We start from the raw sequence: 22,135 nt of genomic DNA, 5'->3' as shown, positions 1-22,135 counted from the left end.
GAGTGGTTATTAATCCTTAAGTCAGACACTTCACACTTGAATTGTGAAATCATGCCACCCTGCTGTCAGTTTAGGTTTTGTAAGTTTAAAGAGCTGTCTTTAACCAAGTTAAACACAGAGAAGACTGTGTTTTATTACATTTATAGAAAAATACTTTAGATACATACATTCTGCACAAGTAGTAAGGTCCAGGGGCTTTACATCAGTGTAGCTTTTTGATAATTACATTAGAAAGGGGGGAAATCATTAAGAAAAAGAGAGAAGAGGGGAAAAAAAGTAAAAGTAACACTGGAAAACAAGTGCAGAGAAGAACACACCTGTTCAGCTCAGAGCGCACGCCCGGCCTGTCGGAGGCCGAGTCGGCGCGTTTTAAGTACACTAGCAAAACAGACGCCACTCGCTCGAGAAGGTTGCTCACGTTTACCCATTCAAAAACCAAACCAAAGGGAGTAAAAAAACGAAACACGAGCAAACACAAGCTGGTCTTCTTTTCAAGTGTTCTCCTGATACAGCATCAGCAAGTGGTGAGCGGATCAGGTGAGCTCCGAGAGGCCTAGTCGTCGTCCCCCCCCCCCCCCCCGTGACTGGGAGGGAGGCGTCTCTTTCCCTCTTCCGAAATTCCCGATCGGCCGTCAGCAGCTCACATCAGGCGTTTTTCTGTCCCTCACTCGTTCAGAGACAGGATGATGTCGTCCTCCAGATCAGAGTTGTCCGAGCTGTCTGCTGTATGGACGAAAACAAACAAACAAACAAACAACAACAAAAAAAAGTCAGGGCACACAAAACTGGTATGCTGTCTCATATTGAAACTGGACAAAAATATTGGACCCCACCTACAAAATCATACAATATTATGTATGTAATGCAAATAATTGATTAAGACACTTCTCACTTCTCACAACAGCAGAGGGCTTTTTCAGAAGGGGCCATCTTATCTTACACTCTGCACGCGCTCTATTTTCATGTGAAACTTTGCCAGACTTACTGTTATCCAGGACTAAGTCTGCATCATCGTCATTATCATCAGAGTCGTCATCATCATCATCGTCATCATCATCATCCTCTCCCTCCTCTTCAAGCAAACGCGCCACCTCTTCATCATCTGATGGAGAGAAGTCGTTGTCGCCATCCTCCTCCTCGCCATTGTTGTCGTTCAGCTCCGCCAAGATGGGGTCTGTTTCAATATCATCCATGTCGATGTCGTCGATGTCGTCATCAGAGTCATCGTCATCATCATCATCTTCTTGATCGTCCTCGTCCTGAAGGTGAAGGTCAGAGTTAACATGGGCCAGGGGTCAATGTGCCATCCCTTGCCATACAAAACCACATCATACTCTGATTTCTCAATATCTACGGCCATTAAACACATCATCTGTATTTCCTGATGTCATGGTTAATACGGTTCTCAATAAAAACATTAAAAAAAAATTGGTTTTTTTAAATGGACAGAGGCCAATCAGACAAGTATTTCCCATCACTGTGGTGGATATTCAAATTCCCTTCATTTTCTTCTCTGCACGTACTAATACTTGTAATGGTCTTCCATTAGGTCATTCTATATAATTAAAAAAAAAAACACTACTTGTGATTTATTTTTCCCTAGATTTCTTCAATAATGAGGATATGCTTGCTATATTGCTGTATTTTGTCTAGGGCTGAAATATTAGTTCCTTGCTTGATTACTGGTTCCCTCGGAAAAGCACTTCGACATTTACACATCTGAAAACAGATTGCAGACATTAACTTTTTGTTCTGCCTCCTGATCTCACTCACCTGGTCTTCCTCATCCTCCTCTTCCTCTGCCAATCGTTGCCTCCCCACCTCATACAGCCTACACACTGTGTCCATGTTAATTGCGTCCTGGTTCTGTTAAGAAAGACAGATATCCACAGAAATATAACAATTCAACACACAACACACACAAGTCATTGTTTTGTTGTTGTTGTTGTTGTTTTGTTCCAGACAAAGATCTTACCTCTATCACGGCCAGGTAGCAATCTTTTGTGTCCGTGCACAGATCAAATATATTCCTCTTCACATCAATAGTGGCTGTGTTTTAAAAAATGAATGAAATTAAATTAAAAAAATGAAAAACGTTCTAAATAGCAAACATTGTGTAATGTTAAAAATCCTTAACATCTGAGTATTTAATGGTTAACCTGTTTTGTTTTTTTCTCAAATAGAAGCATAAAAAGGAGAGGATGGGCAAGAGAGAGAAAGGAGAGATGAAATATAGTATGCACATCTGTATGAGTGTGAGTGTGTGTGTGTGTGTGTGTGTGTGTGTGTGTGTGTGTGTGTGTGTGTGTCAGAGAGAGAGAGAGAGAGAGAAAGGAGAGATGAAATATAGTATGCACATCTGTATGAGTGTGAGTGTGTGTGTTTGTGTGTGTCAGAGAGAGAGAGAGAGAGAAAGGAGAGATGAAATATAGTATGCACATCTCTGTATGAGTGTATGTGTATATGTGTGTGTGTGTGTGTGTGTGTGTGTGTATGTGTCAGAGAAAGAGAGAAAGAGAGAGAGAAAGAGAGAGTCTGGACATCTACCGATGGGTTTGTAGTCTGTGGCATCAAATGTGCGGAAGGAGGAGCCAAAGGGACTCTTCATCTGCTGCTCCAGCATGTCGTCATCATCATCAGCCTGCCGCATTGCTAGGGGACAGCGTCACACAGGCACACGTTACCATGGAAACTCTGCTGAGTGCTTCCCACTGAGTACATTCTCACTCACAAAAAATCACCTTACTCTCCTTACACCATAACTCTACAACCTGTGTGTGTGTGTGTGTGTGTGTGTGTGTGTGTGTGTGTGTGTGTGAGAAAGAGATTCACTTCATGGGTGAGGTGGGCCAAACTGGTCATACGTTCAACACAAATGACCTAGCAAGAAGCCCAGAGTTAAAGCTCAGTTTAAGACCGAAGTGGTGTGGCAGTAAAACTAGTTTATATCATGTGTAGAGAGGACTCGGAAGACATTTTTGTCTTGCATTGACTGTCATGAGCAACAAAAATGATCATAATGCTTAAACGTATGTTTACCTCCGTAGATAACAGTTCCATTGTTATTGAACACAATTCTGCACTGATCAAGAGCTGGGACCGTGTGAAGCAGGTGAAATGTCCGTAGATCCCACTAATACGTCCATTAAGGAGTGAATACCATCACAGGGTGTCCAAACAAATAAACCAAAGACATACAGAATAAACAAGCACATAACACCAGTGTTTCCCACAGAATTGAATTCTATTTGTGGTGACCAGTTTGCAGAATCCACCTGAATGCAACAGTTGAACAGTTTAGTTAGTGCAGTGCTGTTCTGATGCTAACCAGATTGTGGTCCTCAATGCCCTGCAGGATTGGTAATGCTCTCCTTAAACGGGCATGTAGGACTGTTCAGAGACAGAGAGAGACAATAACAGGCTGCACAAAGGTGCGCACACACACACACACACACACACACACACACACACACACACACACACACACACACACACACACACACACACACACACACACACACACACACACACACACACACACACACACACACACACACACACACACACACACACACACACACACACACACACACACACACTGAAAGAGCTCCGTCCAATTTAGATACAGTAATTTCCCGCATATAAGCCGCATTGTGTATAAGCCGCAGGACAGTGTTTTAAGCAAGTTAAAAGAAACAAAACCATATTAACACCATATTAACTGCCCCCCTGTATTATTAACCTCATAGCTGAAGAAATTTAGCGAAATCAATGTATAAGCCGCGGCTAATAGTCGGGAAATTACGGTAGCACAACATAGAATATCATTGTGTGGTGGTCAATGCTGATATTGTGGTGAGACGCCACACATACGTCGATGTATGGGAAACACTGCAACACACACAGGCAACACTGGTAGTGTGGGAAGGATACGATCTCTGTGTTGATGATGACCTCCTGACCACTGGGATGGAACACGCCGCTGATGTTCATGTTGAACTTGTCAAACTTGTGGATGGCTTGAGCGGAGCGAACGTCCCATAAGACCCCGTCATTCAGGACCAGATCGTCCGTGGAGTTGAACGTGGCGCAGTTCTTCTTGTAGTTGTTCGCCAGGTCGGGGTTGTTGAGAGTGAGCGTTTTTTGGCCTGTCTGGATGTCGTATATCTAGCAGAAGGGAAAGTCAATCGTTATTTGGTCATCTTCATACACCTGTTGTTGCACACAGTGCTGTAACATAACGGCGAATACTTACATGGGCGACGTGCTCTTTCGTCCCGATGACCCGGTCTTGAGAAAGTTTACTGAACTCCACGTAATGATCGTCTAAAAAGGAATGCCTGAAATAAACATGACATTTGACGCCTGTCAACTCGTTTCGTTCTCAGATCCATTGTGTCAATAATACATTTATCAGTAACGTTTAACAACTTTGGTCTAGGTAAAATTTGGCGTGTTTTTTTTTAACCAACGGGACGCTCGCTAGTGCAGACTTTGCTGATGCAAAACCCCTTCACCCGTATTGTGCATGCTCATCTAAAAAGACCTGCTTATTCTGAGATCTTGTCGAAAGAGAAACAGGTCACTGGTGTTCGCTGCAATCCCTGTCCTGCTTTGCTGGGATAGTCCACCTATGTAGCGCTCACTCTCCAAGCTCGACGCGCAAAGTGGAGTCATGGGTTAAACACAGACTAGCTGGGCACTCGGGCTGACAGAGCGCCATGTTCCATGTGCTTTAAGTAAGGCCCTCACGAATAAGTCATGAGCAGCCATGTACACGCTGCTCGCGCGCGGCCCAGGCTCCGTGCTGACAAGAGAAAAATCTGCTCTCCCGTTTCCTCTGACACACTCAGCGTTAGCTTGTCCTAGTTCTTACTTCCTGGAGCAACATTTTACAGGAACAGGAGATGTGGGTCTTTTACTACTAAAATAATGATAAAATACATACAGTATTCTGAATGAAATCATTCGGATAGCAACATGGGTGTTAGCACGGCTCCTGACTAAAATATTGTTTCTGTTCTTCTTTTAGAGCAGGAGTTCCCAGTGCTAGTGGGCTAATATGAAAAAATACACTGATATTCCACATCCTCTGGCTCAATAAATAAACAGAGCAAAGATTTCACAGATGACATATTGCAGAAAATGTGGGAGGAAGTGAGCCTCAAGAAGACTGACAACACAACATGAGAATATGCAAGGGGGACAGTGGAGGGGTCGAAGGGGGAACTAAGTGGAAGGTCAGGAGGGGAGCAGAGAGGGAGGAGTGTGTGGGGTGCGCAGGTACACACAGTCGCATATGAACTCACTTCATGATGAAGACGGATTTCATGCCCCAGAGGGCCGAGAGAGGGTAACTCCAAGAGGCCGAGGTGAGCAGCAGAGAGCCATCCTGTGGGAACAATTACAGGGCAGTGGCGAGAGAGGAAGGGAGATAGTGAGGGAGAGGGAGAGAGAATGAGAGAGGGAGGGAGAGGGAGAGAGAATAAAAGAGAGAGGGAGAGAGAAAGAAAGAGAGAGATATCAGTGGGTGCTGCTCTGACACATACTGTAAGCGGTTACGCAGGCAACTGGAAACAAAGGAAGGAACTCTGGTCTATGATGCATCGGCTTCAAGCTTTTTCTAAACATGTATCCACATAAACAATACTCATATTAAACTAGTGAGTGGGTGTCAACGTGAGTGGAACGAAAAGTAGCCATTGAATAACCATTACAAACAGCTTTTCGCTTTTATTTCTTTCTTTTTTATTTATTCAGTTAGTTAGTTTTATGGAAGGCAGGCTACAAGTATATCTCTAGATGATATGAGGACCTGAATGGACAATGTTATAATAATATAGTGGTATACAGAAGCACTCTCAATTTTTCCTTGGTTCAAAAATTTTAGCAGAGCAACCTGTTTGAACCTGGAGTCCTCCAACACAAGCACACGTGTGTGGATACCACTGTAAGGGGTTTAGAGCACTCCTCCTTCTGATAATAGGTGACTTTTGGTGGGAAGTAATCACAATACAGTAGATTTTGCTTTTGGAGGATGTATTTTGATATGTTTAATAACATATGAATCTATAATGAATGATTTTGATGTTGACAGGAGATATAGGATTCCCCTGTACATTTTGTGAGCTGGAATATCAAATATTTTAATCAACCTTTGAAACGCAAAAATGTCATTTCAATCGATTGAATGTGGGAATAGCTTTTCTTCAGAAAATGCATTTGCACACATCTAACCATTTTAGACTGAGAGGAGGGTGGATAGGCCAACTACAACCATTTTGCTTTTCATAGCCAATCGAGGGGTACAGCCATCTTATTTTGTGAAAGTGAGTGGTACCGCTAAAAGTAAAAGCAAAAGAAGCAAGGACTGAACAAGAAGCTATTATTATTTTTTAACACAGGCTGGTTTCAGATTATAAAATGATCCAACTCTGCACCTAAACACCAAGTGCTTGTATGCCTGAGGTAAAGGCTGTGGATTTCTAAATCAATGTTAGTGGGATCCTTGTCTGTCCTTGTCTAATGTATTGCAGTTGCACTCAACCGCAACTGCAGTGCAATACAACACAGCCAGGGGCCATGTGTGAATGGCCTTGAGATGGGTGAACAGAACCACAATAAAACACTTATAGCAATTATTGTTTTAAGTGAACTCATTAAGAACATATACACATAAATAAAATAAATAATAATAACAATGTCAGTCCAACCACTACGCCTGAAGCACATCGGTGTTTGGCTTCATCTTTGGACGGCTCAGGGACGTGCTTTGTTTGCTGGCCCCAGTGAGCAGCAGACTTGGACTCCATACATCCACACACACTGAGCTCCATCTGCCCTGTTGGGCTCCCTCTCCAGATCCCTCTTTGTTTCAACCAAGCACATCTAACATGCTGCTCACTCATTTAAACAAACATACTGATAACAAAGACTAACAGACCAGGACCGTTCGTTTAAAAGATTGTGAATTGGAAGAGGCCGCTCTGAATAAGCCTGTTGGGCTTTCTGCCTCTCCCTGCACTGCACTGCTTACTATTATCTTTAGTCGCATTTAATGTATTCTAAAATTGTCGAAAAAAAATAAAATAAAATAAAAGCTAAAAGGCCGAACGGAGCCACTCTTGACTGGTTTCGAGAGTGCAAGCGTGTGTGTGTGTGAGAGAGACTGTGTGAGTGAGAGAGTGTGAGTGTGTGTGTGTAGGGGGAGCGGGTTTACCCCGGGAGGGTTCCAGGTGTGTGTGTGTGTGTGTGTGTGTGTGTGTGTGTGTGTGTAGGGCGAGCGGGCAGGCTTACCCGGGAGGGCTCCAGGTGTAGATGTGTGTGTGTGTGTGTAGGGCGAGCGGGCAGGCTTACCCGGGAGGGCTCCAGGTGCGTGATGGCGGAGCTGTGGCAGTTGTAGCTGGCCTCCTCCTGGCCGGTGAAGACGTTGTAGAGCTTGAGCTGCCCGGTGCAGGTGCCCAGCATGAGGAAGCGCTCGCGCGCCGAGAAGGCGCAGCACATGAAGCCGCTCTCGTCCTCGTCGGCCTCGCGGAACACCGAGATGGGCCGGAAGCGGCTGAAGATGAGGTGGCGGTCGAAGCAGCCGCCGTCCACGCCGCCGTACTTGGGGTAGACGGTGCGGCGCGTGTGGCGCGGCGCGAAGTTGGCGGGCGCCTGCCGCCGCTGCTTGGGCTCGGGGCACTGGTGCGGCGTGAAGAGGCTGAAGAGCGGGCACGTGGTGACGGGGTTCTTGCAGCGGGCGTGCTGCTCGCGCAGGTACTCGGTGATGATGCTGTCGAGCGCCGGCGGCGAGGGCAGGTGGCGGTCCAGCTGCTTCTTCATGGCGGGGCTCTGGCTGAAGGCGCCGTGGTCCGACTTCTGGCGCAGCACGCGCGGCTTGCGGCCCGCCACGCACGGCGACGGGAGGCGCTCCCGCGTGAAGAGGATGCGGCCGATCAGCGGCGAGCCGTTGCTGTGGGTGACGCCCGCCGCCTGCGCGGACCCGCCCTGGGGCACGACGGAGGAGGAGGAGGAGGAGGAGGCGGCGGAGGAGGAGGCGGATGCGGAGGCAACGGCGGCGGACAAGGAGGAGGCCAGGGACGAGGAGGTGGAGGAGGAGGAGGAGGAGGGGAGGGGGAGCGCGTGGAGCTGGGAGGTGGAGGGGCGCGGCTGGGCGTGGAGGATGGGCGACGTGGCAGAAGCGTGGCTCCCCAGCCGTGCCGCCACCCCGTTGGCCAGCCGCGGAGTCCTGGGCAGGATGGGCACGGGCGCGCCCGGCTGCGCCAGCGAGACGGCGCCCGGCGCGGCGAAGGGCACCGGGTGACTGTGCGCCAGCGGCGCCATGGGCAGGTCGGCCTCCTTGGTCAGCGTGGTGGCCGTGTCGTTCAGGCCCTTGGCCACCAGGTGGTTGCGGATGAGCAGCAGCAGCTCCTTCTCGGGGAAGGAGATGCGCGACTGCGCCACCACGCTCGCCCGCTGCAGCCGCGCCAGCGACACGTCGGTGCCCATCAGCAGCGGCTTGCCCGACACGCGCTCGATCAGCTCGGCCGAGTACTTGCAGAAGCGCACGTGCTCGCTGCGCTTGTCCTGCAGCACGGGCTCCTTCATCAGCGTCTGGATCTGCCCGCTGCCGAACAGCGGCAGCTTGCTGATGATCTGCCGCACGGCGGCCGAGCGCGCCAGCCCCACCAGCGCCTTGCAGGCCAGCGCGCGGATCTGGTCGGCGTCCGTGATGGGCATCTTGACCGTGAGCAGCGACAGCAGCACCTGGTACGGACGGCAATGAAAGTGATGGGGATGGGGTCAGAAAAGCTGCCCCTGCAGACTATCTATATGAGCAGTCTGTGCTCAGACACGCACAGAGAATCTTGTCTGATGAATCACATGTTCTCCACTCTGAATACAAACTTTTACCATCATAGAGTGCCCCACTGCAGGCCGAAAAATTCACTTTTCCCAACTTCAGTCAGAGTTCTGAATGCTTCTAAGGCCAAAGGTGTTGTGCAATAAGGTTAGGGATGGTCCAACATGGTGTTTGTCTGTTTGTCTGTTCTTATTTTATCTTATTTATTCATTTGTTTTCTGCATGTTATGTGTAGGTATGTGTGCATGTATGTGTATGTGTATGTGTATGTGACTATGTGTATGCAGGTACGCATATATGCATTTATATGTCGTATGTTAGTGATGCACGGGTCGGCCCGTAACCCGCGGACCCCGCGGGTCGGGTTGGGGCGGGTAAAGAAATTATCACTTTATTTGCGGGGCGGGTTGGGGCGGGTCATTAAAAACAAAATTACATTTTAAAATCCATGTATGTTGCGTGCAATTCCCTATAGCCTATATTAAAGGAACCGTATGTAGGATTGTGGCCAAAACGAGTAGGCTATAGCCCACTGCAATTACTTTCAAAATACTGTTGCGCGGCGTATCCTCTCCCTCCCCTCTGAGTCGCGGTTGCCAGCTTGCTGCAGGATCCAACAGGAACAGCAACAGGCTGCTAGCTTTCAATGGCAAGTGCTAATGTTGTTTTCCTCAGCATAATGACAGAGAAACGAACTCTGATAATGCATTGCTAACGTCAGCAATGACTAGCCGTTATTGTTTCCCAAACAATTCCTTAACCTACCTTTTCAATTCAATGAGCCACCTCCTCCATATGGCTCCACATAACGTTATAGCCTACTTTGCACAAACATGCATAACTTGTTTGTTCGACTGTCATAGGCTATTTGAAATGTCAATTTACACTATAGCTTACAAGTAAGTTAGCCAAACTGATGAATCTTTATCTGTCCAGGAGCAAATTAACACTGACTGTCTTCAAATTCTTCTCCGTTTTCAGCAGCCTCAATCTCCTATACAAATCCTTGTTTTATTTCGGACGTATTTCGTAGGCTATAATGTTTAGCCTAGATTACAAACGCTGCTTTGTAGGTTTTTGCTGTGTATTTCTAGATTTTTTAAATGTGTAGCCTATCATCTGGTTATAATGACCTGATTATCGTTCATATTCATAATCATAGCCTTTGTTATTGCCAGTTTACAGGCGATGTTTCCAAGCACTTACAATGCCCAGTATGTAATAGTCGCGGGTGCAGGGCGGGGCGGGTTGTCAAAATAGATACAGTGGTGCGGGGCGGGCTGGGTTGGGCTAAATAATTTCATAAAAGCGGGACCCGCGGGTTGAAAAAATACCCGACCCGCGCATCACTATCGTACGTGTATGTTTGTTACTTTTATGTGAGCAGCATGGTAGCAGTAATGCAGTCCAAGACAAATCTCCTTTGGGACAATAACGTATATTCTATTCTATTCTACCTTGATGCCGTTGTTGGACTGCACCACGTTCCACATCTTGGCCAGCACGCTCTCGCTGGCGCGGTGGCTCTGGGGCAGGCGGCGCCGCGGCGTGCCCCCCATGAACTTGCCGATGCTGGACACGCGCTTGTCGGGCGCGCACACGCAGTTGATGACCACCTGCAGCGCCGACTTCTGGATCTCGGCGTCGTTGATGAACACCTCGCCCTCGGCGACGACCAGCACGATGCTCATGCCTGTGGCGCGCACGCACACACACACAAACACACAGTTACCAACACACACACACACACACACACACACACACACACACACAGTTACCAACACCTTTAAGAGATATGAATAATACAACTGTGGAATGTACATTAAGACAAAGAACAGAAATGCAATGTTTTACTAGATAATTAAACCAAAAAAACATGTTTTACATTATTTAATAACAACATTGCCACTATTACTGTACTTCAGCACTACATTTTAGACAGACAAAGGGATGATAAGTGCTTAACTCGTGTACATGCACCTGAAGTTAAAATAGTTGGACTCCTGTACAGCCTTGACCCCAAGATGACAAATATTAAGCGGTTGTGCCAGCTACCGAAGGGCCTGAAGGGACCTGGGGTGTGTTCTTATTTATAGACTCTCATTTGAGACTGCGACTTGACTATTAGGTCAAACCCCAGTGTTTTCTGCTTGCAGTTTTATAAAGAGGTCTTGTTGATCAGGTCAAGCTCGGGGACATCAAGCAAGATTATGTGCTAGCATCAAACCTTATAGGGGAACCACCAATTGGGGGCAGCCGTGGTGTACTGGTTAGCGCATCGGGCTTGTAACCGGAGGGTTGCCGGTTCGATCCCCGACCAGTCCACCGCGGCTGAAGTGCCTTTGAGCAAGGCACCTAACCCCTCACTGCTCCCCGAGCGCCGCTGGTTGGGCAGGCAGCTCACTGCTCTGGGTTGTGTGATTCACCTCACTGTGTGTTCACTGTGTGCTGTGTGTTCACTAATTCGGTTAAATTGGGTTAAATGCAGAGAACTGAATTTCCCTCACGGGATCAAAAAAGTATATATTCTATTCTATTCTATTCAATTAGCGAGCTGAATGAACTTCCCTTTCAGTCGATTCCCTCGGTACAACACAGATTGTGTGGAATATCACGCCCAAGTTGAGCCAGACACACAGGGGCGTGACATCCTAAACAATCTGTGTTATGCTCCGAGTGAATCTGCTGAAAGGAAATAGCGGTTATACGCATAACCTTACGCTGCCCCTTGTTAATTGATACGGTGTCAACAAGATGGATGCTGAGAGAGAGAGAAGAGGGGAGGTGTCGTGGAAGAAAGTGGACAAGGGAGAGACGGCCTGGTCTTACTCACCCACGGTGGAGATGGTGGAGCCCCCCTCGTCCAGCACGGCCACTGAATCCGCCAGCATCAGCTGGGTCTTGGGCACCACCGTCAAGATGCTCAGGATGTCCAGAGCGTAACGTACCGTATCACTCCTGAAACACACACACACACACACACACAAGATGCCACCACATCACCTTTTCTCACTACAGAATAGGACTTGTGCAATGGTTAGTTATCCATGGTAAGAGTTGATAGTGACAAAAACATGGGCCAGCGTATTAATCGATCCTATGCTACAGTAGGGACCATTTCATAGTCTACAAATGCATGCTATGTGGACACAGTTCTAAAGACCAGACCAGTTCTAACATACACCATGACGAGCCACCTCATAGGGTGCCTCTCAACATCCCTCCTCGATCCTCGACGCTTAGTCCTCCAGGCTCGTTCCCACTGATCTATAACTAACACTGGATAGACTGTTGCCGCCGCATCATTCTTTATGTAGATCAGTGAGGACGAGGACTGAGGAAGGAAGGGAGGATGCATAAAAGACGAATGAGAGGCACCCATAGTCTAAGCAACCTAGATGGACAATGCACGCCAATCGGACATGCATGACAGGACAATAATGCTAGTGCTCCAACATTTGGTCAGCACATTTTTCTATACAGAGATTGATGCATTCACGTTGCATGTTCAGACTTTCACAGACTCACACACATGCTAAGACTTTTCACTCATTCACAGACTATGGCCCCTTCTCAACCTCTCTCCTCGGTCCTCCGGCTCGTTCCCACTGATCTATAAAGAACACTGGATCGACTATCCCGTTATTACCGCCCCATCATTCTTTGTCTAGATCAGTGGGAACGAGCTGAGAAGGAAGGGAGGAAGGAAGGGAAAGACGAATGAGAAGAGCCCTATGAAACAGCCCCTAATGTCCTCCCTACAAGAAAGTACATGACTTGCAAACACACGAGTTGCTGGTGCTCCTTCTCAGCCCTTACCTGCCATAGTAGGTCCTCCAGTCGCAGGCAATTGAAATGAGCTGCAGCAGAAGCTGCACGCAGGACAGCTTGTGGAAGACCTCGGCTGGCTCCCAGTAAAGACGCACCGGCCCATACTCAAACAGGAACTCCATCATCTCCACCACCTGCTCGTGGGTGTACGTGCACGCCTGCGCATGCCCCAGATGTAACACGTAAACACACACGCACACACACACAAACACACACACACACACACACACACACAAATACAAAGAGATATTTTGCATGATATATTTAAATACAAAATGAGAATAAACAAATGACTAATCAGGGAATACTTATGAAAAAACTTCTTTACACCTGTATCCACAACAAGTATCCTTGTGAAACATGGATTCACAATACTCTGCATATGGGTATGGAAGTGAATGTGCATGCTACCTTGTAATAGGGCTGCGGGTGGATTGGAGCGCCCCCTTCTGTACGCTGCAGGGACTGCTTGACCTGCTCCACCTTGATGGCCAGGTGCGCCTCAAAGTACCTACGCAAGGCCATACAGGTGTGTTTGGCTGTCTGTCGACTGGAGAAGATCTCGTCATCACTTAGAAGTGCACCCTGATCCTCTGGGTTTAAGATTTCCAGAGTACTGATCTACACATACATACACACACACACGTACACACACACACACACATTCATAATTAACAGACAGCGCCGGCTGTGCAGAATTATGAATTGCCATACATCTATTACAATGTCAGATAGACAGCCTTTTTCTCTTATTTGGGATTTCTTAATTCTGCTTTTGCGAAATAGTCTGCTCCCGAATAGCTATGCGGCAACTTTAAAATCACTGGTCCAGCCTATCCAGTCGCATTGATCAGAGATTACTGCAGAAGCTTACAGCCGATTTTGCCACCAACCTTTGTAAAGTGATAATAAACCACACTGGCAGTTAGAAGACAACGTATTTAACCTTGCTGTAGAAAATAATAGATTCTTCCAGCATCAATTCTTTGATGTTTACTGGCGCTGCTACAATCATTTTACTGCTTCCTCTGGTTCTACCACTGCCGCTTTGGATCAAAACTGTAATGTTATCCCCTCTGGTCGCTGAAGGGCCTGCCTTCCTGGAGGCTGAGGGAAATGCAAGTGCATTGAAAAAAGCCAGACCAGTATCTCAGTGAGAGAAATGAGCCAAGACGCAGGCAGGCCAAGCTAATGGTGGCGTAGACTACAAACCACATTAGACTTTTGTTGCGTGGGAAGACAATGGTGGCAAACTCTGTTAGAATATAAAATAAATAAATTCAAGCACTTTCAAGGACCCATGGGAATCCTGGGTTTCACTTTTGCTTCAAGACCATTACCAGATTGACGAGACGACGCAGTCCATCCTGCTGGTCAAACAATTCCAGAACAGCCCGGAAGGAGAAGGAGATGGAGAAGAACATGGTGGCATGGCAACAGCCTGAGGCATGGGAGCATTCCAACAGCCACAGCGTGTACTTCACCACCTCAGAGAGGATCGAGTGGGGGAGCATACACACCTGACAAACACACACACATACCAAAGGGTGAGAACGTGCCTGCCTGTGTGTCTGTGTATGTCTGTGTGTGTGTATGTGTGTGTGTGTGTGTGGGGTGTGTGTGTAAAAACACAGAAGTAACATACCCGCTCCATGGCATCCTGATTATAGGCCAGGTAATACAGACACAAGGAAACGCCGGTGGCGGCCATCGAGGGCCGTGGGATTTCCAGAAGCTTCTGCACTCCACCATGAGCCACAAACTCCGCCGCAAACTTCTTGTGCAGCAGCAGGGAGGCCAGATACTGAGATAGCAGAGATAAAAGAGGGCATGACTAAAAGCTGTGCTTGGCTTCCATGTGTTTCTTTGGGAAGCTCACAAGGGTGTTTTCTAGCATATGTTGAAGAATTTCATAAAAAAAACCTACCTTGAGAGCTTCGAAAGTTAACTGCACGTCATTGGTCTGTTTCAGGTCCATGTAATGCATGAGAAGCTGTCTGGCTCCCAGCTGCATGAACACCGCCAACAGCTGTACAGAGAGCAATGCATTTTAGGTCAAATTTCACACATGTTCGAGCGTGCGTGTGTGTGTGTGTGTGTGTGTGTGTGTGTGTGTGTGTGTGTGTGGTGTTGGCCTCTCTGACGGGACGGGCGTATGGGCTCACCTCCTGGTACTCGCCCAGAGGGGTCAAGTACTGCAGAATGAGACGCTGCTCGATGGCAGGGGTGAGCGGGTCGAGGTGGTAGTTCTGACCAATCACCCACGGGCTCATCTCCGACCAGCTGCTGTTGCTCAGCTCGCTGAAGCTGCGCTCCGGCTCCGACAGGGTGAAGTTCAGCTTCTGCTTCGCCTTGCGCCCGTTCTCCCGCTCCGCCCTCTTCTGCGCCAGCCTCCCGCCCTCCGCGCGCCCGTCAGACTCGTCGGGTCCGGGGGCCTCGCCCTCGGGGCCCTCCATCTTGGGGAGAGGCTTCTTGGCCGAGTTAGCGCGACTGCTGGACTTCTGCGCCGACCCGAGGCTGAAGGGAGACTCGACGATGGGCTCCAGTCCGAAACAATCTCCTCTTTTCACGGGGCTCTCCTCCTCTTCGACCCCTCCCACCACCCCGCATTTGTCCATCCCGTTCTTGTCTTCGAAGTTGGCACAGTCCACCGTCTCCTCATCCAGAGGCAGCAGCGGCTCCAGGCTGGAGGCCTTGCGAGGGCTCGGCCTCCTGAAGTCCCTCCTGTTCTCCACCTCCCGTTCCTGCAGCTCTCGCAAACGCTGCAACATCAGTGGCACCTGCAAAACAAATGACACAATAACATGATGCTCTCCCAATAACAAAAGTTAGGGTGTAGCTTAATTGATTCCGCATTTTTCCGCATATCCAACACATAGACAGACACAGACACACACACAAAAGAAAATGTTTGCAATTCTGTAATGTTCATTTAGGGCCTTAAATTTGCTTACTAAACACCTGATTTGTGTGTGTAATTGTGTGTATAAAGGAAGCCAGAGAACAGGGGCCTGGAAATGTCTCTCCCTCGTCGCTTAAAGGTATACTATGCAACGTTTTTCAGTTAATCAATTCGTTCCATACTGTTATATATGATTAAATGGGTCATTACCGGTCGAACGGTGATTTTTTTTGGCCGCTCTAGTGGACTGTAGCGGTAAAACCACACTTGCAACTTCAGAAGACACCGGGCACGCACCCATGCTCTACTCCAGGAAGTGTCATGTAAAGTCTCATGAAAAGGCACGGCAGACTGACCGATTGAGGAGTTTTGTCAAATATACACGCTAAAGCTGCAGGGGAAGCTCTGCAGAGAAATATGCAAGCACAAAACGAGCGAAAATGAAAAGTGAAAGCGAAACCGGCGATGAAATCGCCAATCCTGCATAGTATACCTTTAAGAACTCTGCATCTGTACCAGTACGTTTTGCCTACTTGCTTGCCCATCTTTCATGCACGGGAAGTCCAGTGTGAAACAGCACAGTGAACACAAAATAATAATGTATGCAAATGACCTACCAGTACAGAGTTTTCTTCACGGTAGTTGGCAGCAATGTCTTGGTTCTCCATAGCTCCTGCCAGGAGGCCCACAGAATAGATCCTCAAGGGCTGCTCTGCCTCCTGAGCCCATTTGAACAACTTTTCCACAATCCCCTCCTACACACACACACACACACACAAAATCATTATGTCCATGGTAAATGCTTTGAGTAACTATATGTACCAAGGCTGGTATAAACAGAGAGCACATTAACTAACTATGTGATGATAAATAATAAATAATAATAAGAAAATACCTTCTCCTGAAATACAACAGCGGTTTCCAGCCCCGGCATGATGTTCAGCAAGAGGCGGCAGGCAGCGGTGTTGAGGGTAATCTCCCTACTGGTCATCACATATGCGTTCACCAGCTTTACACAGAGCCAGAGACCAGTGACAGGTGACCAGTGTTAGTAACACATTCATAAAACACATATATTATTATTTTCTGATAATAAATAAATAAATAAATAAACTCTCACATCTACATTTTCAATGTACAATGTAGCCTAAATTGCACACATAGCACAAGCCAAAACTTACAGCGTTCATAAAGTCATCATTCTTGAATAGGATTTTCAGCAGGTGTCCCAGCATGCACTCTGGGTCAGCTCGTCCTACAGAACAGACACACAAATCATCATCGCATAACCTACTACCTAACGCTTAGAGCCTGAGTAAGATATTGGTTTGAAAATGTAATTATTTGCCAACGAGATCAACCCAGGATCTGAGGACATTGGCAGCCAATGATTATAATTCATTGAATTCTAAAGTTATTAAATTAAAATATTAATATTTTTGAGAGGCCTCTCTGGGACATATTGTTATAGTTACAGTGATCAATGCAGTTAGTGTTGGCAGAGTAGACAGCCCATAGGAATGGATTAAGAGTGCTTGTGTTTGCAGACGTTACCTGGGTGACGGTCATCAAAGGGGTCAGGGTCGGCTTTTCGGTACTCCTCCGTCTCTCTCTCCACCAGTTCTGAGATCCTGCGAATAAGCAAGACTAATGTACCACTTGAAGCCCCTGATTCAATACAATTGTGTGGTACTACAAAATATTCCTATCATTTTCCATTTTTCTCCTTTGAAAGAAGTAAGCTAATCAACTCATCCCCAACAGGAGAGGGGCATCAAAAAAAGGTTTGTGTGGGGTGCACATACTCACTTGGTTAAGATAGCCACTAGGACCGGTGTGGTTCCCAGTTGCTCTCTGTCCCATTGCTCTAACAGAGAAGTGAGCTCAGCCTTGGAGTCCACACTGGCCTCGGCCGCCCCTGCCATCCCCCTGACTAGACAAAGATACACAAAAACCCAACAGTCAGGGAGATACACAGACACAACAAAGAAAAGCATCACATGGTCAGGTTAGACTAGAGCTTTTCGGTCATCTGGAGCAACTGGTATTTGTGAGCCTAGATACACCCTTCAGTGAAAAACGATGAACCATCAACAGACTTCGCTCACGACAGATGCAACTGTACAAAGCCAGTGTTATTAGCCTGACAGCTGCGCTGTGTTGTAACTCCAGGCAGTCAACAGGTGAACCGCTTGCCTCTACGCTGCTTACTGGCGCGCAGTCAATTTGCAGTTTAGGACTAAACTCAGCTCCAAGTGCCATGTATTCTGTGTTTGACAACAAAGCACAGAACGATGAAGGTTCATTGGTTTGTTTTCCATTCGCCCTACGGATACAAACGATGAACGATTTCTGATAACGCGGGGTACGAACTGAACCGCTGTTCAGATTGTGTTTCAACATGCAGCCAGCCATGCGTTGACAGCTAACGTTGGCATCCCATTCTTACATTTGGTAATACAGCATTTAACCGAATAGCTAGTACATATTAAGAGAAACCCTAACAATCAACTTTCTTTTAAACGCAGGACACCGAGTGACATTAAGTTAGAATCCCAGCTTGAACTTAGCTTGAGTTCATGACATCAACGTAAACATCTGGCTAGCTTATAGTTAATATTGTAACCAACGTTAGCAAACTAGCTAACTGAAGGTATCGCGACACTGCAATACAAAAATCTCAGGTTGGTAGGTATGAACTACTAATGAAGAGCTAAACCAACTTGAAGGCTAATTAGGTGGTCGAGCAACCACATCGTTGGAGTAACATTAAGTTACCGTTAGCTATCGTTCATCTATGCTTTTGACAGGGCCACGGAGTAACATCGAGTTACCACAGTAGAGGTATACTGTGAAACCACTGATTGTGTCGATATTGTCTTTGCCAGGGTGACATTAACGTTACGCTGCTCGCTAGTACCTAACATGCAGACCCTTCAGCCAGCTGGCCGGGCAGCTAACGTTTCATGCTGAGAGGGAAACTAGGCTCTAGGCTCATGGTCTAGCAAGCTAAAACTGGCATTGCTAAATTCATCGTTGACAGTTGAACAACATATTAGCTGAAGCCACAAATCACATTTAGTTGGAAAACTAACACAGATGCATCATGCAAGTTATAAAAAGCAACGTGGCATGGCTAAATGTGCAAAACGTGCCAGCTTGTGTGTAGCTACAGCTAGTTAGCTAGCAGCAGACAGGCTTTGGCTGGAAGTCTATCTGGCTAGGTAGCTAGGTTGCTTGTCAACTCGAAAACGTGCTAACCAGCTAGCTGACTTGCGGCTGTTCTACGATCGTGAACTAGCGGTAGTGTCTTACTGTTTCGTCCCGCTCAATCTTCCAACTTTACAACCCGCTCCAGGAGTGACACTGTGTGTCCAAAGGGACACGACACCTAGTAACGATTCTATTTCAAATAGAACACCTTATAATGATTCCGTTTACAGAACTGGCTTTATGATATCACTTATATCAGCACTGTCGTGTGCGCCAAGGTTTATTATGGCCACCACGTTCTTTACGTCACATGTTCGGCGACTGTCGATCCCGCCTCCTCACCCATGACCTTTACCATAGAATCCACCATGTCAAATACATGGTCAAATAGACCGAATTGATATAGCAACATTTTGCTTTTTTGTGCCTTAGCCTGGGCTACTACATTACAAATAGTTACCGAAAATATGAGTTTTCCGTGTGATGTTGTAACGCTTATGCATGATGTGCTAGTAGCCTAATTATCAAAAATAATGATCTTTGTCCATAGGCCTATACATTTGTATAGTTTTGGGATCTCCAAAAAGTGTCTAAAGACATCTCTTTTGGCTACTTTGTATTTCATTTATTGCCAGAGTTGCTGTTTTTATTATGGTTATTGCTGTTAAGGTTTTAAAGCAGTGGTTCTCAACAAGGGGCGGGGCCCACAAGGGGGCGTCAGGAGGCTGCAAAGAGGGCCTGAAGATGATGAGAAATTAGGTTATTTTAAACGCTAATGCCAGAATGTTTCAATAATCAGACCTTGAAAAGTAAAAGTAATTACTATGTCGTAATTAATTTCAATAGCATTCAAATAACAAAAACAACATCAGCACATTAATTATACAGCAATAGCATTTTTACTATATGGCTATGGATATGGGAATAGGAATGGACTAAAAATGTGTGAATCTGCTTGTGATCTTTGAGGATAATTGGACCAGTTTCACAGAGAGGAGCCTGCATACCTTGATAGGTAGGTTAAACAGGTGCAGCTATTTTGGACAAGTTCAGAGTAACAGAAAAGAAATGTGCAACATTGCTATTTGGTGATGAAATAACTAGTTTATCAATAAATTGCATGGTTGCATCGTGGAGCAAGCAATCTTGCACTTTCCTTTTCTGATTATTGGAGCAATAAACATGATTTGTGAACATATGAGATCCAATGGAATAGGGTTGGCATGAGTCATAATGATGACTCCTATGGCCGGGTGCCCTGGGATGTTTCTGGGAGAACAGGGGAGCCTTGGGGGCAAAAGGGTTGAGAATAACTGATACATAGATTAAAGCTCAAAGTCAGTTGAGCTCAGTTAAACTTTGAAGAGGCTATTCAATGTCAAATAGAGGTAATGACATCAAAACCTCATGCAAGATCCCAAGATATCTTCAGAATTTAGAGCCACATATCCTAGAAATCTCCAACCATCAAAGTCTTGCTGCTTGAGTCCTGCTGTAAATCTATAGTAGGTTCATCAGTACTTATACACAGGCAAAATGATTCTAAGAGATGGGGGCGGGCAATGATAAAATGCAACAGGGGAGAACAGACAAAGGGGTCATATGAGGTGGCAGTGAAAGGTTTACTCGTGATTGTCTGTCTCATTATTGTCTAAAGGTGGCACATACGACTAATCAGAACTGGTTGTTATCTGGACTGTTTTCAAAAAAGTGCAAATAATGGTAAAGACATGCAAGTTAATCTTTGACCATGTTGGAAAAAGATCAATGACTGATCAAAATATTTTGTACTGATTCTGAGTACTTAGTAGTTACGGGTGTGGTGAGGATAACATTATCTTGGTATCATTTTTAGGTACATTGCTAAGGCAATATTTTCAGTGGAAACTGCTGGTAGACAAAAATAATTATAAACTACTAAATATAGACGTAGGCGTGTGCAATATTACTTTTCTTTTTACACATTTGAAATCTACATTTTAGTTAAAAAATTGGCTTCTAAGTGTTTTGACTGAACTCTGGTGTGAGTCTATGACCATACTCAAGTTAATTTGAGAATGAGACCAGAATTATGTGCAAAAGATACTTTAAAATAACTTCTTACATACTGAAACATGCCCATTTTTACACTGAATGATTTGGACAGGACGTGAGTGTTCAGGGATGCCAGATGCCACTGGTGGGCCCTCTGGAGGTGCTGTGGGCCAAATCCAACATAGCACCAATGAAGGAAAGTGCCTGCCTGATATCCAGTTAAATGCTCTCAAGGTTGCTTTAGTTATGTTGTTTTGATGGTAAACAGGCTGGACTGTTGATTGGTCACTGTGGGAAATCCCCTATATAGCACAAGGAATGTAACACCTCTGCTGTCTGTAGCTGAAAAAAAAAACTTTAAATAGATCCACTTTATTGGATCAATTAACCTTTCCAATGAGACAGTAATCACACTATCAGTATCAGTGTGTCAACCTTTTCACTCGCAGAAGTGTATCAAGGATTATCTATGCATCACATTTAAGCCCATGAATAGTTTCATGATCTGGGTAAGCATTTCACTCAAGCTGCATACATATACAGGCACACATGTTTTTTTTTTTTTTTTTTTTTTTTTTTTAAATCATTATTATTATTCCGTTTCTGCTGTTTGATCCTGGTCTGCAGGGCACATCATTACATAAACTAATATGCCAAGGCTTTTCACTGTCAGTTTCCCACCCTTTATCTTGGCTCAAATGACAACGTCCACATTTGCTGCATTGGGACAAGTGTGCATTCATTCTCCATTGGTATACATATCTTGTGTCACAGTTGGTCTCTTCCTCAGTACGAAGACCACTTACAACATTTGTATTTATTGAGAGGCCTTATTACAGTAGGCCAGGGTATTAATATTAGGCTGAAAAGAGCATTTCCTTTTTACAGCATTATGTTTTTCTTTATCACACACTTATTGGTCCATAATATGTTGATGATATCAAAACTGTGCAAGACTACAAGTGAATTACACAGGGAGACATAAGACTTTTCAAGTCATTTATCAGAGTAAGTCTATCTGTACTTTTACTTAGACTTATACACATTTGCCTGAACAAAGTGGATATCTTACCTTTTTTCCAAAAACGCAGGTCTATCCGCAACATACTGGATCTGTTTCAAGTTTTTAATGTGGAAAACATTCTGTGGCTATGGTCTTTAATTGAGTTTAAAATGCAACATTGGAACATGCAAAAAAGTGACAGGTGGCGTACTCTGATAGCATGTTATCAGCATCTACAGGGTTAGGTGCGGCTTTTTAGAGACACACAACTAGAAATATTCTAGATATTGGGTGCAAGGCACACATT

At 45.9% G+C, this 22,135-nt stretch overlaps 1 protein-coding gene across 3 annotated transcripts; it reads right to left on the bottom strand.

Moving 5' to 3' along the window:
• Positions 1–104: 104 nt before the first annotated feature.
• Positions 105–22,034, bottom strand: LOC134076388 (DDB1- and CUL4-associated factor 1). Of its 3 annotated transcripts, none has more exons than XM_062531418.1 (24): positions 21,898–22,034; positions 17,388–17,511; positions 17,133–17,209; positions 16,760–16,833; positions 16,474–16,587; positions 16,196–16,333; positions 14,842–15,456; positions 14,604–14,705; positions 14,322–14,480; positions 14,017–14,196; positions 13,088–13,297; positions 12,665–12,834; positions 11,679–11,803; positions 10,303–10,538; positions 7,357–8,748; positions 5,310–5,392; positions 4,256–4,340; positions 3,934–4,167; positions 3,040–3,133; positions 2,548–2,652; positions 1,976–2,049; positions 1,774–1,866; positions 986–1,259; positions 105–723 (listed from the first exon to the last, which is right to left on the bottom strand). In XM_062531418.1, the coding sequence occupies exons 1-24, from the start codon at positions 21,929–21,931 to the stop codon at positions 665–667; spliced, it is 4,851 nt and encodes a 1,616-aa protein (XP_062387402.1). In that variant the 5' UTR covers positions 21,932–22,034; the 3' UTR covers positions 105–664. The 3 variants fall into 3 exon arrangements, with proteins under 3 accessions (XP_062387402.1, XP_062387403.1, XP_062387404.1); XM_062531419.1 differs by having other exon boundaries at positions 105–720; XM_062531420.1 differs by lacking the exon at positions 21,898–22,034 and adding an exon at positions 18,894–19,090.
• Between the last annotated feature and the right edge of the window lie 101 nt (positions 22,035–22,135).

The sequence above is a fragment of the Sardina pilchardus genome, chromosome 3 (genome assembly GCF_963854185.1).
Source record: "Sardina pilchardus chromosome 3, fSarPil1.1, whole genome shotgun sequence".
NCBI classification, from domain to species: domain Eukaryota; kingdom Metazoa; phylum Chordata; class Actinopteri; order Clupeiformes; family Clupeidae; genus Sardina; species Sardina pilchardus.
The sequence above is the reverse complement of the archived record's forward strand: the minus strand, read 5'-3'. Positions and strand labels throughout refer to the sequence as shown.